The 15,125-nt window shown below is 36.9% G+C and overlaps 2 protein-coding genes across 3 annotated transcripts in view; one reads left to right on the top strand and one right to left on the bottom strand.

The window, feature by feature from the left end:
* RILPL2 (Rab interacting lysosomal protein like 2) overlaps positions 1-12,423 on the bottom strand; it is a 94,597-nt gene extending 82,174 nt beyond the window's left edge. The window contains exon 1 of the mRNA XM_086942915.1: positions 12,003-12,423. Within this exon, the coding sequence (XP_086799041.1) occupies positions 12,003-12,293 (291 nt within the window). The 5' untranslated portion in view covers positions 12,294-12,423. The remainder of the gene's footprint in view (positions 1-12,002) is intronic.
* A 1,020-nt stretch (positions 12,424-13,443) lies between these two features.
* Positions 13,444-15,125, top strand: part of SNRNP35 (small nuclear ribonucleoprotein U11/U12 subunit 35) — a 64,273-nt gene continuing 62,591 nt past the window's right edge. For both annotated transcript variants that reach the window (XM_086942914.1, XM_086942913.1), the window contains exon 1: positions 13,444-13,556. The gene's annotated coding sequence lies outside the window, so the exon portion shown is untranslated. The remainder of the gene's footprint in view (positions 13,557-15,125) is intronic.

Here is a 15,125-nt window from a genome sequence, read left to right as displayed (position 1 = left end):
CTGCAGCTCGACAGACAAAGGCTCATAATTAATGTGAAAGGGTGGGTGTGAGTGAAAGGATGGATGAATGTGTGGGTGAAAGGATGAGTGAGTGTAAGTGTTGCTGGCTAAATGCATGGATGAATGAGTGACAGGGATGGTTGAGTGACGGGGATAGTGGATAGACAAAGGATGTTATAATGAAGGAAAAGGTGAATGGATGGATGGGTTACAGGGTGTATGGATTAGGGAGCAAAAGGATGGATGAGTTTAAAGGATAAATGGATGAGTGGAAAGATGGATTGATTGGATTGATGGATTGGTAGATGGGTGGGTGGGTGGATGAGTGAAAGAGTGGATGGATGAGTGAAAGGATGGATGGATAAGTGAAAGGATGGATGGATGGATAGATGGATGGAGGGAATGGGTGGCTGTATGGATGAGCGAAAGGATGGACAGATGGCTGAAATGGTTAGGTTTGGAGATGGATGGGTAGGTTTGGATATTGATGAGCGGATGGACTGACAAATCAACAGATGGACAAACATATTGGTGAAAGGCTAATGGATGAAAGAATGAATGGATGACCATGTAAAGATGAAATGCTAGATATCAGTGGGTGAAAGGATGAATGGATGGATGCTTAGATGGAAGAGACAGAGCAATTCTGGAGAGGACTCCAGTGACTTTTTTCGCTTGCTTGGTGGCATAAGAGCTTTGGATCAAAGTGGGGGGTATTTCAATTTTCTGGTTACTCACTTGGCCTGCCCTATGCTCCTTTCTCTACCTGGGGATTATCAGGTAGGTGTGGTGCTGTTCGCCAGCACGTTCTTACTAGACAGCCAGTATTTGGTCTCATAAAGGCCTCATTGCCATTGAAATTCCTGGTACTGAACAAAACTACTTTGTAAAAGAGCAGAATGTCACACACAATGAAGCCAGCCTATAGATAGGATGAGAAAGCATTTAAATAAAAACAAAAAGTCTTGGTTAACTCAGATTGAATTAGGGGCTCAAATGTTAAAGTAAGTCACAAAAGTACACCCAGGATATATGTCCTTATATTATTGCAGATTTACGTTTTTCATGAATTCACATGAATTTCCTTAAGTAGGCCAGGAAACCGTAATTCTAGAAAATATTTGTGAATTGCATTTTAGCATGAGCAAAGATGAATGTTCCTCAGTGGAAATCAGAGTGTTTACAAGTTCACTTTTCCTCGCACCACATTTTTCCCAGCCCTGGAAGAAACTTTACTTCTGCCGTTGTCAGGGGTAGTAAATTTCCAACCTTTCTCAGTATGAGAAAAGATTAGAGAAAAGCTAGTGAAACCCCCCAAAAGTCAAATCCTTTTATAGTATTAGCCTGACATTACCCAGAGAGGCTACTATCAGAGCTCTTCTATATTGAGATGGCTGCCATTATTTTACGGCGCACTATGTGGCACCAAAGGGACAAGTGGATTTTGTTACAGGACAAGTAGATTTATGAAGCTACTTGTCCCTTGGACAAGTAAATATTTCATTAAATTCCACACCCCTGGTACATATATATATATATATATATATATATATATATGTGTATGAGAAAGCACAAAAATAGGGGTTGAGGCAAACAAGCTTGCACCTAGCTATTACATTGGCTAATTCAGTAGAATGATGGTGCTCAAAACCAGGAGGTACACCCCTCTTCACCCCCTATTTGGAAAAACCAAATACAAAACGTTCAACAAATTGGAATTAGCACCCATCCAAAATTATAAAATTTCAGAATTTCTTCATATATCGGATAAAATGTCCAGACATAAATTCAATAGAGCAGGTCTCAAATCCACTTGTAATAGCAAAATTGTTCTTTATTGATGTACTTCAAAAATTTCTTTATAAAATCCAAATCATCAGAAATTTAGCCAACGCGTTTCATCTCGGTCGAGACTTCTTCAGGGCTAAAGAAAAACAGCATACATAATATTTTAGAAAAAATATAAAATACATATACATATATATATACACACAAATTTACAAGTTCACAGATATTAAAGAAGCATCTTTACAAATCTACAAGAATAATACTAATCATTAACATTTAAAAAATGGGGATTGAAAGATGTAGTTTGATCAAAAAGCATCACTACATTTTGAGATAAGAATACATATTGTCCGAAAAAGCGAACTCATTTTTGTTGTGTATATTCAAATGATCCTTTTAACAACCTTTGTTTAGAAAGACCATGTACTTTCTGTTTGGAGGAGGAAGGCATTGCGACATACACTTTTTATGTAATGACACACATGTATTGATTTCTACAGTTACTTTCTAGTTACACCACATTTTTGACTGGACACTAAGTTGGTTACAATACTCTTATACCAAAATGCAAAGAGAGAGCACATCTATTACTCAAAAATACATAATTCAATGACATACCTCAAATTGAAGTATTGATGATTATGTTGTAATCCACTAGTACAAATGGCGTAAACAGACCTAATCAGATGACAGTGATCATGTGGATGGTCACAAGATGATCTGTAAATTCAAATGAAATAATAAATCCTCTCTAACAACCTGATAGTTTTTGTAACCACCTTCTCATAAAACATGATCAGATTAGGAAGAAATTCATTACACAATATAATCACATCTCATGCTTATCATGAATAATGAAATCTGTTGTGTTGGTATAGCAACCTGCCCAATGTATCCAATAATTATACACTAAATAGACCATGCTAAAAGGAAGAATCCTCTTATGTTTTAAGTACCTCAAATATCAAGATGATCTTATATCATACCTCAAATTGATGCTTGTATCATATTCCAAAATTTCACTGGAAATGCAAGACGAATTTATCTGTGCAATAATAGTCAGTCCTCAGTGTACCGAATATCTATAACATGGATGCAAGATGTGAGATGCATCATTGATATGTATTATTTTTATTGCCATTGCTAATTATAATCCTTAAACTTATATCAAACATGACTTCATCCAATTTTATTACCTCTATATGCATTGTTATAAAAGTAAAACTTTGCTCCCAATAGCATAGAGGTATAACGGTTATAAGAGTAAAACGGTACTCATAATAGCATATTTTGAAATGTAACTAAAATCACATATTTTCATTTTGCTACCAACAAGTAATCAATCATATGTCCAGATATATTGAAGGTACAACCTCTGGCGTATAGCAGATATAGATAGCTTGAAAAATATCTAGTCAGATAGTTATCCAAAAAACATAGATGAAACTTTTGGCTCCATACAGTACTTTTCGAGCAGGCAGTTTTGTGAATCAACAAACTTCAAAAACGTAATAATGATTAAGGGTCAGAATTCATATGCGAGTGGAGAATGAAACATAGGCTCCATCTAGTCATTAATATAATTGAGAGACAGCACTTTGAGTGACAAAAGCTTCTATGTTACATTAATAACGTTAAAGCCAACAGGAATGTAACTCTTTTCACACCAAATAGGTCTAGAGACCCTCTCTAATGCACTCAAATTCAAAAACGAAAATATATTTACCTGGCTTTAATAGTTAAACGCCACGGTTACTGTAGATAGAAAAAAAGAGAAAAAGAAAAAACAAATTATAATCAATATGCACTATTTAAAAATGCAGAATATTACTATCCCGTTTATCTACCATTAAAAAAAATTATGTGTCGAGCTTGTGTAAAGACTTACCACGAGAAGGCATGGTGGTCGAAAGCAAAGCAAGACGACAGTATTCGTAACGATTAAACCAAACACTGAGCTCAAAACCATTTTATACATTTTACCCGCAAGTTAATTAGGTTCACCTGTCTCGCTATTGAATAATAGAGACAGAAAACATCCACGGCAAACGGGCTTCTGACACGTTATAGCGGCCATTTTCAAAAGGTACAAACTAAGTCAAATTTGACCGCCATTTCTGAATAGAGTATTTCACATTATGGTGGCCATTTTCAAACGGTACAAGCTGGATCAAATTTGGCCGCCATCATTGAATGGAGTATCGTTCATAAGTGTAAGGCTAACATTATCGAATGGAACATATTTGCCAACGTACCCATATATATGTCCAAGAACGTACACACTGGCCTGATCAAATACACTACAAAAAAGTAAGATTGGCCTTAAATCCTATACCGTATGTATCAAGGCTTCATTATCAATGTGCCAAATAGACAAAGAATAAGCTGTTTCTAGAATGAGATATCACCTCCTCAGGTTCAGACCATTTCAATACGGCGGCCATTTCGGAATGGTGTAAATGACGTGAATTTAAACTAATATTTCTAAATGTATTGTTAATCCTCAGAGTGAGGATACTTTTGCTGAATGAATCCTGTTTCGATATTGGTGGCAATGTAGAAATATTTTCCACAGATCAAACTGACTCAATTTACTCTCAGGGTTCTTCTTAAAAAGATGTGTCTCCGTAAAACCCAATATTTAGATTAAATTATAAGTTCCATTATATTTATCACACATCATTGTAACATTGCTATAACAGCCAGAGCAGTAAATAATATGATAGTTGAAAATTTCAAATAGGATCTTATGTTAGAATAAATTACAAGTTCTACACACTTATTCGACAACATCCTGACCTGTATTTGGAAAAACAGAACAGAACACAAAAATTGTATAATGTGGCAGTTTAAAAAAATAAATATAAAAAAAGCATTATCGAACATGTTGTTTTAAAATTATGTTGTCATGGGTAATATTAAAGACCATTGATGTCAACCTGGTCAAATTGAAATTCATTACTAGAACGATTTCATTATTAGGATACATAGTGATCTTTAAAACATTCACAAACTGGCAGACAAAAAGATCAGCGGCCACATCAATACTATTCACAGAAAATAATTAAATTCATTATTGTAATTGAGTCCAAATTTTACACTACGAAGACGACAGATCCATTTAGCTTCAAGTTGTCTTAGGGATAGTTCTCGATTTCCACCTCTTTTATTACTCTTTACAAGGTCAATGGCATGAAATTCGATCTCTTTGTTACATGGATGTTCACTGCAAATATGATTAGCCATCGGGTATTTAGCATCTGCATTCCTTATTGCTCTTGAATACGTGTTTTTAAACTACGTATGCTGCTCCCAACATACGTTTTGCCACAGAAGCATATAATGATATAGACCACAAAAGTAGTATTACAATTCATAAAATGATCAATTGTAAATTCTTTTGACCGATTAGAGGAAAACGTGTTGATTTTATTTTTCCCATATGTGCATATGCAGCAGCCGCCACATATAAAACAAAATTGGGTTTTTCTGGTAACCAAGTTCTTTTTGAGCGATTGGACTTAACATAACTTGGACATAATGTGTCTTTCCGAGTGGGACCTCTCCTATATACCACTTTTGGTTTCTTCGAGACAGTTCCTTGTGGAATGATTTAGATTCTAACAAATGCCAATTTTTTCTTAACACATTGTAGATGTGACCACTATAAGAATTGTATTCAGTAATTAATGCAATTTCCATCACAGTGCCACATTTCTGTACATACCAATCTCCATCATGTAGAAAGGCATTCTTCTCAGGATTAATTCTGCCATGTCTAACAGCATTGAAGTATGTTCGAGTTTGTTGGCATCTCGTTTAAAAACAAAATGTTTTATGCAAATATGGGAAAAATAAAATCAACAAGTTTTCCTATAATAGGTCAAAAGAATTTACAATTGATCATTTTATCAATTGTAATACTACTTTTGTGGTCTATATCATTAAATGCTTCTGTGGCAAAATGTATGTTGGGAGCAGCATACGTAGTTTAAAAAGACGTATTCAAGAGCATATAAGAGCAATAAGGAATGCAGATGCTAAATACCCTATGGCTAATCATATTTGCAGTGAACATCCTTGTAACAAAAGAGATCGAATTTCATGCCATTGACCATGTAAAGAGTAATGAAAGAGGTGGAAATCGAGAACTATCCCTATGACAACTTGAAGCCAAATGGATCTGTCGTCTTCGTAGTGTAAAATTTGGACTCAATCACAATAATAAATTTCATTATTTTCTGTGAATAGTGTTGATGTGGCCGCTTATCTTTTTATCTGCCAGTTTGTGAATGTTTTTAACATCACTATGTATCCTAATAATGGAATCGTTCTAGTAATGAATTTGACCAGGTTGACATCAATGGTCTTTATTATTACCCATGACAACAAAATGTAAAAACAACATGTTGAATAATGCTTTTTGTATATTTATTTTTTAAACTGCCACATTATACAATTTTTGTGTTCTGTTCTGTTTTTCCAAATACAGGTCAGGATGTTGCTGAATAAGTGTGATAGAACTTATTCTAACATAAGATCCTATTTGACATTTTCAACTATCATATTTTTTACTGCTCTGGCTGTTATAGCAATGTTACAATGAGGTGTGATTAATTTTATGGAATTTATAATTTAATCTAAATATTGGGTTTTACGGAGACACATCTTTTTAAGAAGAACCCTGAGAGTAAATTGAGTCAGTTTGATCTGTGGAAAATATTTCTACATTGCCACCAATATCGAAACAGGATTCATTCAGCAAAAGTATCCTCACTCTGAGGATTAACAATACATTTAGAAATATTAGTCTAAATTCACGTCATTTACACCATTCCGAAATGGCCGCTGTATTGAAATGGTCTGAACGTGAGGAGGTGATATCTCATTCTAGAAACAGCTTATTCTTTGTCTATTTGGCATATTGCTAATGAAGCCTTGATACGTACGGTATAGGATTCATGGCCAATCTTACTTTTTTGTAGTGTATTCGATCAGGCCAGTGTGTTCGTTCTTGGACATATATACGGGTACGTTGGCAAATATGTTCCATTCGATAATGTTAGCCTTACACTTATAAACGATATTCCATTCAATGATGGCTGCCAAATTTGATCCAGCTTGTACCTTTTGAAAATGGCCGCCATAATGTGAAATACTCTATTCAGAAATGGAGGTCAAATTTGACTTAGTTTGTACCTTTTGAAAATGGCCGCTATAACGTGTCAGAAGCCCATTTGGCGTGGATGTTTTCTGTCTCTATTATTCAACAGCGAGACAGGTGAACCTAATTAACCTGCGGGTAAAATGTATAAAATCGTTTTGAGCTCAGTGTACGGTTTGATCGTTACAAACACTGTCGTCTTGCTTTGCTTTCGGCCACCATGCCTTCTCGTGGTAAATCTTTACACAAGCTGGGCACGTAATTTTTTTAACGGTAGATAAACGGGATAGTAATAGTCTGCATTTTTAAATTGTGCATATTGATTATAATTTGTTTTTTCTTTTTCTCGTTTTTTCTATCTACAGTAACCGTGGCGTTTAACTATTAAAGCCAGGTAAAGATATTTTCGTTTTTGAATTTGAGTGCATTAGAGAGGGTCTCTAGACCTATTTAGTGTGAAAAGAGTTACATTCCTCTTGGCTTTAACGTTATCAATGAAACATAGAAGCTTTTGTCACTCAAAGTGCTTTCTCTCAATTATATTAATGACTAGGTGGAGCCTATGTTTTATTTTCCGCTCGCGTATGAATTCTGACCCTTAATGATGATTACGTTTTTGAAGTTTGTTGATTCACAAAACTGCCTGCTCGAAAAGTACTGTATGGAGCCAAACGTTTCATCTATGTTTTTTGGCTGACTATCTGACTAGATATGTTTTAAGCTATCTATATCTGCTATACGCCAGAGGTTTTACCTTCAATATATCTGGACATATGATTGATTACTTGTTGGTAGCAAAATGAAATTATGTGATTTGGGTTACATTTCAAAATATGCTATTATGAGTACTGTTTTACTCTTATAACTGTTATACCTCTATGCTATTGGGAGCACCGTTTTACTTTTATAACAATGCATATAGAGGTAATAAAATTGGATGAAGTCATGTTTGATATAAGTTTAAGGATTATAATTAGCAATGGCAATAAAAATAATACATATCAATGATGCATCTCACATCTTGCATCCATGTTATAGATATTCGGTACACTGAGGACTGACTATTATTGCACAGATTAATTTGTCTTGCATTTCCAGTGAAATTTTGGAATATGATACAAGCATCAATTCGAGGTATGATATAAGATCATCTTGATATTTGAGGTACTTAAAACATAAGAGGATTCTTCCTTTTAGCATGGTCTATTTAGTTTGTAATTATTGGATACATTGGGCAAGTTGTTATACCAACACGACAGATTTCATTATTCATGATAAGCAAGAGATGTGATTATATTGTGTAATGAATTTCTTCCTAATCTGATCATGTTTTATGAGAAGGTGGTTAAAAAAAGTATCAGGTTGTTAGAGAGGATTTATTATTTCATTTGAATTTACAGATCAACTTGTGACCATCCACATGATCACTATCATCTGATTAGGTCTGTTTACACCATTTGTACTAGTGGATTACAATATAATCATCAATACTTTAATTTGAGGTATGTCATTGAATTATGTATTTTTGAGTAATAGATGTGCTCTCTCTTTGCATTTAGGTATAAGAGTAATGTAACCAACTTGGTGTCCAGTCAAAAATGTGGTGTAACTAGAAAGTAACTGTAGAAATCAATACATGTGTGTCATTAAATAAAAAGTGTATGTTGCAATGCTTTCCTCCTCCAAACAGAAAGTATATGGTCTTTCTAAACAAAGGTTGTTAAAAGGATCATGTGAATATACACAACAAAAATGAGTTAGCTTTTCGGACAATATGTATTCTTATCTCAAAATGTAGTGATGCTTTTTGAATAACTACATCTTTCAATCCGCCTTTTCTTAATGTTAATGATTAGTATTATTCTTGTAGATTTGTAAAGATGCTTCTTTAATATCTGTGAAGTTATAGATTTGTGTGTATATATATATATATATATATATATATATATATATATATATATATGTATTTTATATTTTTTCTAAAATAATATGTATGCTGTTTTTCTTTAGCCCTGAAGAAGTCTCGACCGAGACGAAAAGCGTTGGCTAAATTTCTGATGATTTGGATTTTATAAAGAAATATTTGAAGTACACCAATAAAGAACAATTTTGCTATTACAAGTGGATTTGAGACCTGCCCTCTTGAATTTATGTCTGGACTTTTTATCCGATATATGAAGAAATTCTGAAATTTTATAATTTTGGATGGGTGCTAATTCCAATTTGTTGAATAAATATATATATATATATATATATATATATATATATATATATATATACTAGCAGCCCGTCCCGACGTTGTCCGGGTATGAATTGCTGCCGGCCAGTAGTATATTGTTTTGTAGGATCTCGTTTTGATAGCATTTGCTATCTGTGACAGGCATGTGAAACGCTCCGATTCACAGTGCACTGCTGATGCACTTAAGAGTGCGCATTCAGTAGTGTGTGAACTCGAGTTTCCCTACTTTCTTTTTCCTTGCAATATTATATAGAGCGAACTCGACAACATGGCATGAGCCCAATTTACATTACAGAAGAACACAATCATTTGTGGTAGGCACGGGGAGACAAAACGATTTGCCTGGAATCACAGGATGTTGAGCTGATGCCGAGATTCGAACGTAGGTCCCCAGCTCTAAAGTTCGCAATTGTAGAACTTGTGGCGGGAGGTGTGTCTAAAAGTGTATGTCGGTGCTGGCCATCAATAAGAGAGACCTGTGCATTTTTCAAATGGGTGGTGAAAAAATATGAGTATGTTGCTGGAGATGTGGCCGCCGTGCCACCAATGTACTTACCGGGGGAGGGTAAACACCCATTATTCCGCAACTTTCTTTCCGCATACCATCACTCCGCATACTTTCATTACGAAAGTACCAGGACTCCGCAATGCCATTATAAAGCATGCCATTACATTTTATATGCTTTTACCACGCATACATTTACAACGAAATTCGTTGTAAATGCATGAATGGTAAAAGCATGGTTTTTTTTAATGTTTGGATAAGGTAGGTATGGGTATAGGGGTATATGTTTTGGGGTACTGAGGTATATGTTTTGAGGTGTTTGGGTATTTTAAGGGTTCAGATATAGTTTTAGGTAAATATAATGTCACATAATGGTTGGTAATACCCTGGATGGGCTTACAGCCTCTTTACATGCTCCCAATTTGACAGTCCTTCAATCTCACCCCGAATGGGCAGTATCAATACATAATTGATTTTTCTTTTTACATCAAACACATGCTCACATATATACACAATCATCATATTTCATTTTTGTATATATTTCAAAATTATTTGTATGCTTTTTCATGTTTTAGCTGTTCATTGTTCTCTCCTACATTGATCACCCTGCAATCATCTTACATCAATTTACATATCATTTTTCTGTAATATCCTTATTTTCCCAGATGTACCGCTAATTCTTCGTGTGTATTTAAACCTTCAGGGTTCCTAGTTTGTAAATCAACGATGTAGCGGGACTCTAGTCTTCGCAACATCATCAGTCTACCTCCACCTCTAGGGTATACTGGGACATGGTCTAGTATAAAAAATCTGAGCAGATCCATGTCACTCTTGTGTTTCTGTTGGAAGTGACGGGCTACTGGGTATGTCATGTCACAATTTTTTATAGCCCTAGTGTGTTCAAGGACTCTCTTTTTTGTTTCATGAATAGTACTTTCATTATATTGGAGTTTGCAGGGGCAGACCAGACAGTACACTGTGTAGGGTGTACTGCATGTTAGAAACTTTTTGATCTTCCTAAGTTTCTCAATCCCTGGTACCTTGTATGATGAGACCTTTTTACTTCCCGAGCACGCCTTACATTTACCGCAGGGAAAGAATACCTGCAAACTATTAGTCAGCTGAATGGGCGGCTTTTTACTGTGATAGCTGCTCGTGAGTGTATCTCTCAACGATCTCGCTTTTCTAAAGGTAAGTAATGGTTGGGGCGGAATATCCATTCCTATTACTGGATCCAACTTTAAGAGGTTCCAATTTTTCTTAAAAATCTGTTTTAAGTCCCCTGCTTCCTCAGAAAAAGTTGTAATCATTCTGAATTTACCCCCCTCAGTTCTCTTGTTTTTTTCATTGAATAGCTGTTCTCTGGGTGTGCTGTTAACCCTTCTAAAGGCCTCTTGTAAGGTACGTTCTTCATAACCTCGTGCTCTTAATCTATCCATTCATTCACCTGCGTGTATCAGAAAATCCACTTCTATGGTATCATTCCTCTTAATCCGCAGGAGTTCTCCAAACGGAATACTCCTTATTAGTCTGGGAGAGTAACTGCTCCGACCATGCAATATCGAATTGCCTGCTGTAGGCTTTCGAAACAGTTTGGTATGAATGTTACCATCTGTTATGCATACCTCCAAATCGAGAAAATGCACTGATGAGGCACTAATCTCTGCAGTGAATTGCAAGTTTACCAAATTGTGGTTCAGTCTATCAATATATTCCATGGCTGTCTCCATAGATCCCCTCCAAATAACGAAGAGATCGTCTTTGTAACAATGCCAGGTGACTATGTTCTGGGTCCAGTTGTTGTTGTTCTCCGCCCAGGCCACCTGCTCCTCCCACCAGCCAACGAATAAATTTGCGTAGCTGGGGGCGAAGCAGGTGCGCATCGCGGTCCCTGAGACCTGTCGATAGTATTGTCCTTGGTACTAAAAAATGTTGTTATTGAGACTGAACTCCAAAAATTGCACAACCATTTCGTTGTGAGTGGTAAATTTTACAGGTCTATTCTGCAGAAAATACCTCACTGCCTTGATCCCATCAGCATGTGCAATGCATGTATATAGACTGGCAATATCCATAACAGCCATTAGATCACCCTCACCCTATATATAAATACCACATTAAGCGCAAATAAATGACAACAGCTCATTGTTTTAAAAGATATAAAGATTGTTCTGTTCCGCTACTGTTCTATGTAGACTAGCAGAGATCACCAGCTGGAAGATAAAGGAACTGTCAACTTTATGGTAAGATTTGAATGCTGCATAGCTGTACCTCTATTGATAATATATGTAATGGTTTTGAGTTACCTGTCCTGGTGGCCCTTCTCTGTGAAGTTTCTCCAGTTGCATCTTCAAGTTGTCTCTTTCCATCTCCAGCTCCTCCAATGTTAGGCTGCTCTGGTTGACCAACGATTCCAGCATCTCAAGCACTCTGACGATTTTAAACTGAAGTTCGGGAACTTTGCTGTTAATATCTTTAGACTCTGTGCCTATTTTCAAAAAGTCCCGCCCTATCACGTAAGAAATATCATAGACGTCCTCCACAGTCAACTGGAAAGCATCCTTCTCAAAGGCTTGCTCAGGAGTGTGCTCCTCCATGGCCTTAAAAATGTCTATCTGATCCCTGGACAAGTTGGAAGCACTGCTCCCCTTCTACAAAAAGAGACCAACTCCTTCAAACCTATGTGAAGACTTCACTCAAGTATGAACCACTTTGAATAAAGAACCAGTGGCTCATAAAAATGGATGCACTAGTCACCTCTGCACAAAGCACACCGAAACCAGGTCTGTGCAGTGTTTCACACAGGATTGTGTATGCACAAACTGCTCCGAATTGTGAATACAGATCTAGACACACTTCTTCACAATGGGAGAGCGTGCACAGGCTGACTCCCCCACCAGGTATTCTGAAATAATAAACTGCGACCGTGCTTTACCAGACCTAGCTGCAGTGCTTCACCAACAAGCGTAAACGAGCTCCCAACTGAACAACTTTGCAAGTCCAGAACCTAGCACAGCGATTCAACATGCCTCCCACTCCTCCGAGTACCTTGAGACGAGTCCTATCAATGCAGTGCTTCAAAACAATGGGTGCGCCGTCTGCATCCAAGCTCCACACTTCCTAGATGTCTAAGCTTTCTGTTTAAAGTACAACTTCTGGTACTTCGTTTCATTTCCTCCTGTGACGTGACACGGCGAGTCCACACAGCCGCGTCTCGGACCAGTTGCCATAGCTACCACATGCCCTCTACCCTACAAGTGCCATCTTGGTTTTGGTTTGACGACTTGTTAAATGTAATCGATGTGCACTGTTCTCTATCTGTATTTGGCAAATCGCAGGGAACTGCTATATGTATCGTTCAATGAGTTATTCACATTACAACATTTTTTAAATACATTTTAGTTTACGTGTTTTAATAATTCTCTAACTTTGACTACGTTTTGTTTTTAAGTAATATTTTGCGACCTTTACCAGTCCTAGCAATACTTAACAGGTATTAAAATAATACTTCTTCCAAACAGATAATTATGATTGCTCATCCTCTGGTATAAACTTTATTTTCGGGGTATTCAGCTTGACTCGAGATATTATGAATAGGAGTAAAGACTCTTTTAAGATGGACGTCGAGTGGAAGCCTCGCTGGCCATCTTTCGCTCCAGTTCGCACTGTTTTGTCCGAATTGGGGGTGGGGTGGCAGATGTAAAATCGAAATCGAGGCTTGAATTGCAACGCTTGCTCTTGAGGCAGGCAACTCGAACCTATGATTGGCCCTCGTCTCTAACGTCCTTGTTAGGCTAGATTACGGCGAGGTTTGCGACAGTGAAGTCCCTATCTGTTGTGCTTGTGATTACTGTGATGAGGTACTTTTGTATATGCTTTTTGCGTTACCTTGGATTGTTATTTCATTGATATACCTCTTTTTGCCCCTGACAAGGCGTCGGAGTGCTTTATGGTGGCTAACATGCAACTCCGAGACCGCGGATAATATAGTAGTTTTTGCTTGTTGTGATAGTCTGCGCTATGAAGTAAACCATTTCAATTTACTTCAGCTTCTTTGTGGTGGATTAAATTAATAGGAGTTGTGAATGTCATTAGAGCGCAGCATTTGCCACCCTTTTTTTGGCCGGGGGGGTTAAAAAAATACTGGTTATTTGTTTGTGTTATACTATTCTCTAAGCCAAGAGTGAGTAGGTGAAAATAAATGTGTGTAAAATTGTCAGTATGCCTGTATAGCATGGCAGGAATCCTTCTGTTTGCCCCCAATACCACGTCTGAAAAGATTGAGAAAACTTCAAAAGACCCGTTCATCTGTACTGCAAAGCAACCACGCTGCTGTATTCAGTAGTTTCCATTTCTGTACAACAGAAATATATAGTAATGTGAAACCGTAATCGACGTCGGCATCCACGTGAGCCCCGTGGTTGGTTACTACTTTACTGCATAAAAGAGAAAGAACGTTCCCTTGTCATAAATAAAGTTAATAATGTAGTTCTTTATTAATCCGCATTAAAAGTTATTATCCACATATTTCTAATTAAAGTGCACAATGCCATATTGCTCCATCCACACCAACATGACCTGTTTCGGGAGAGTACCTCTCCCTTACTCATGGGAGCAAAATGCTCCTTTAACTGTAATTCCGAAAGATGTGGAGATTAACAGTTCATGAGGATCAATAAAAAGTACACTTTTAACTTTATTTCTGACGCGAGGTACTTTTTTTGCATGGATTTTATCCAGTTATAATTGTTACCAACCCAATGGCTGGCTTCTGATGAACTTTCAATGCGTTTTAACTTCTTTCTGTATGTCTTAGCTGTTTTAAGTTTTTGTTTCGGAAGGGAAAATTATCATATTTCACTGCTTTTCCTAATATTTTCACTGGAACTCACAAAAAATATACGACAGTCTAGATAAAAAACTGACCTGGTGGCTACCCAATGTGAGCGACGCCCTGTGTGTGGGGTCAAATGCATATCCTCAACCTTTTGAATCATCCCAGAGGGCGATTGAGTGTTTTGGGAGGGTGAGTGTATATAAACCAAAGGATAGGAAAGTCTTTTGGAGGGTAAGGAAGGTTTACAGAGCAGGTGATCCATTTCAATCCAACGTGAAACATCGCTTATCTGGATCGTCGAGATGAGCCCAAGGGACGGTGATACCCTACAATTTACAGTGGGCTAGCTGCGGTCAAGGGTGTATATAAACTTTTGTTCAGTTGAAGGTTCTTCGTCAATGGACCCTTGACCTAGGGCCACCAAGTTTTGAAAAATAAAAACTGGGGCGTTCCACAAAAGTAGAAGTAGGACTACAATTTTGCATCAATAGGGAGCGCACACTGACTTAATTGAAAGTGCTTATCAACATAGGGAATAAGGATGAAAGGGGGCATGTAACAGTTCAAATTACAAATACTGTATCATCTGTGA

Source organism: Lissotriton vulgaris, chromosome 11, assembly GCF_964263255.1.
Source record: "Lissotriton vulgaris chromosome 11, aLisVul1.2, whole genome shotgun sequence".
In the NCBI taxonomy this organism is placed as follows: domain Eukaryota; kingdom Metazoa; phylum Chordata; class Amphibia; order Caudata; family Salamandridae; genus Lissotriton; species Lissotriton vulgaris.
Note: the sequence above shows the minus strand (reverse complement) of the source record. Positions and strands in the feature narration are given on the sequence as shown.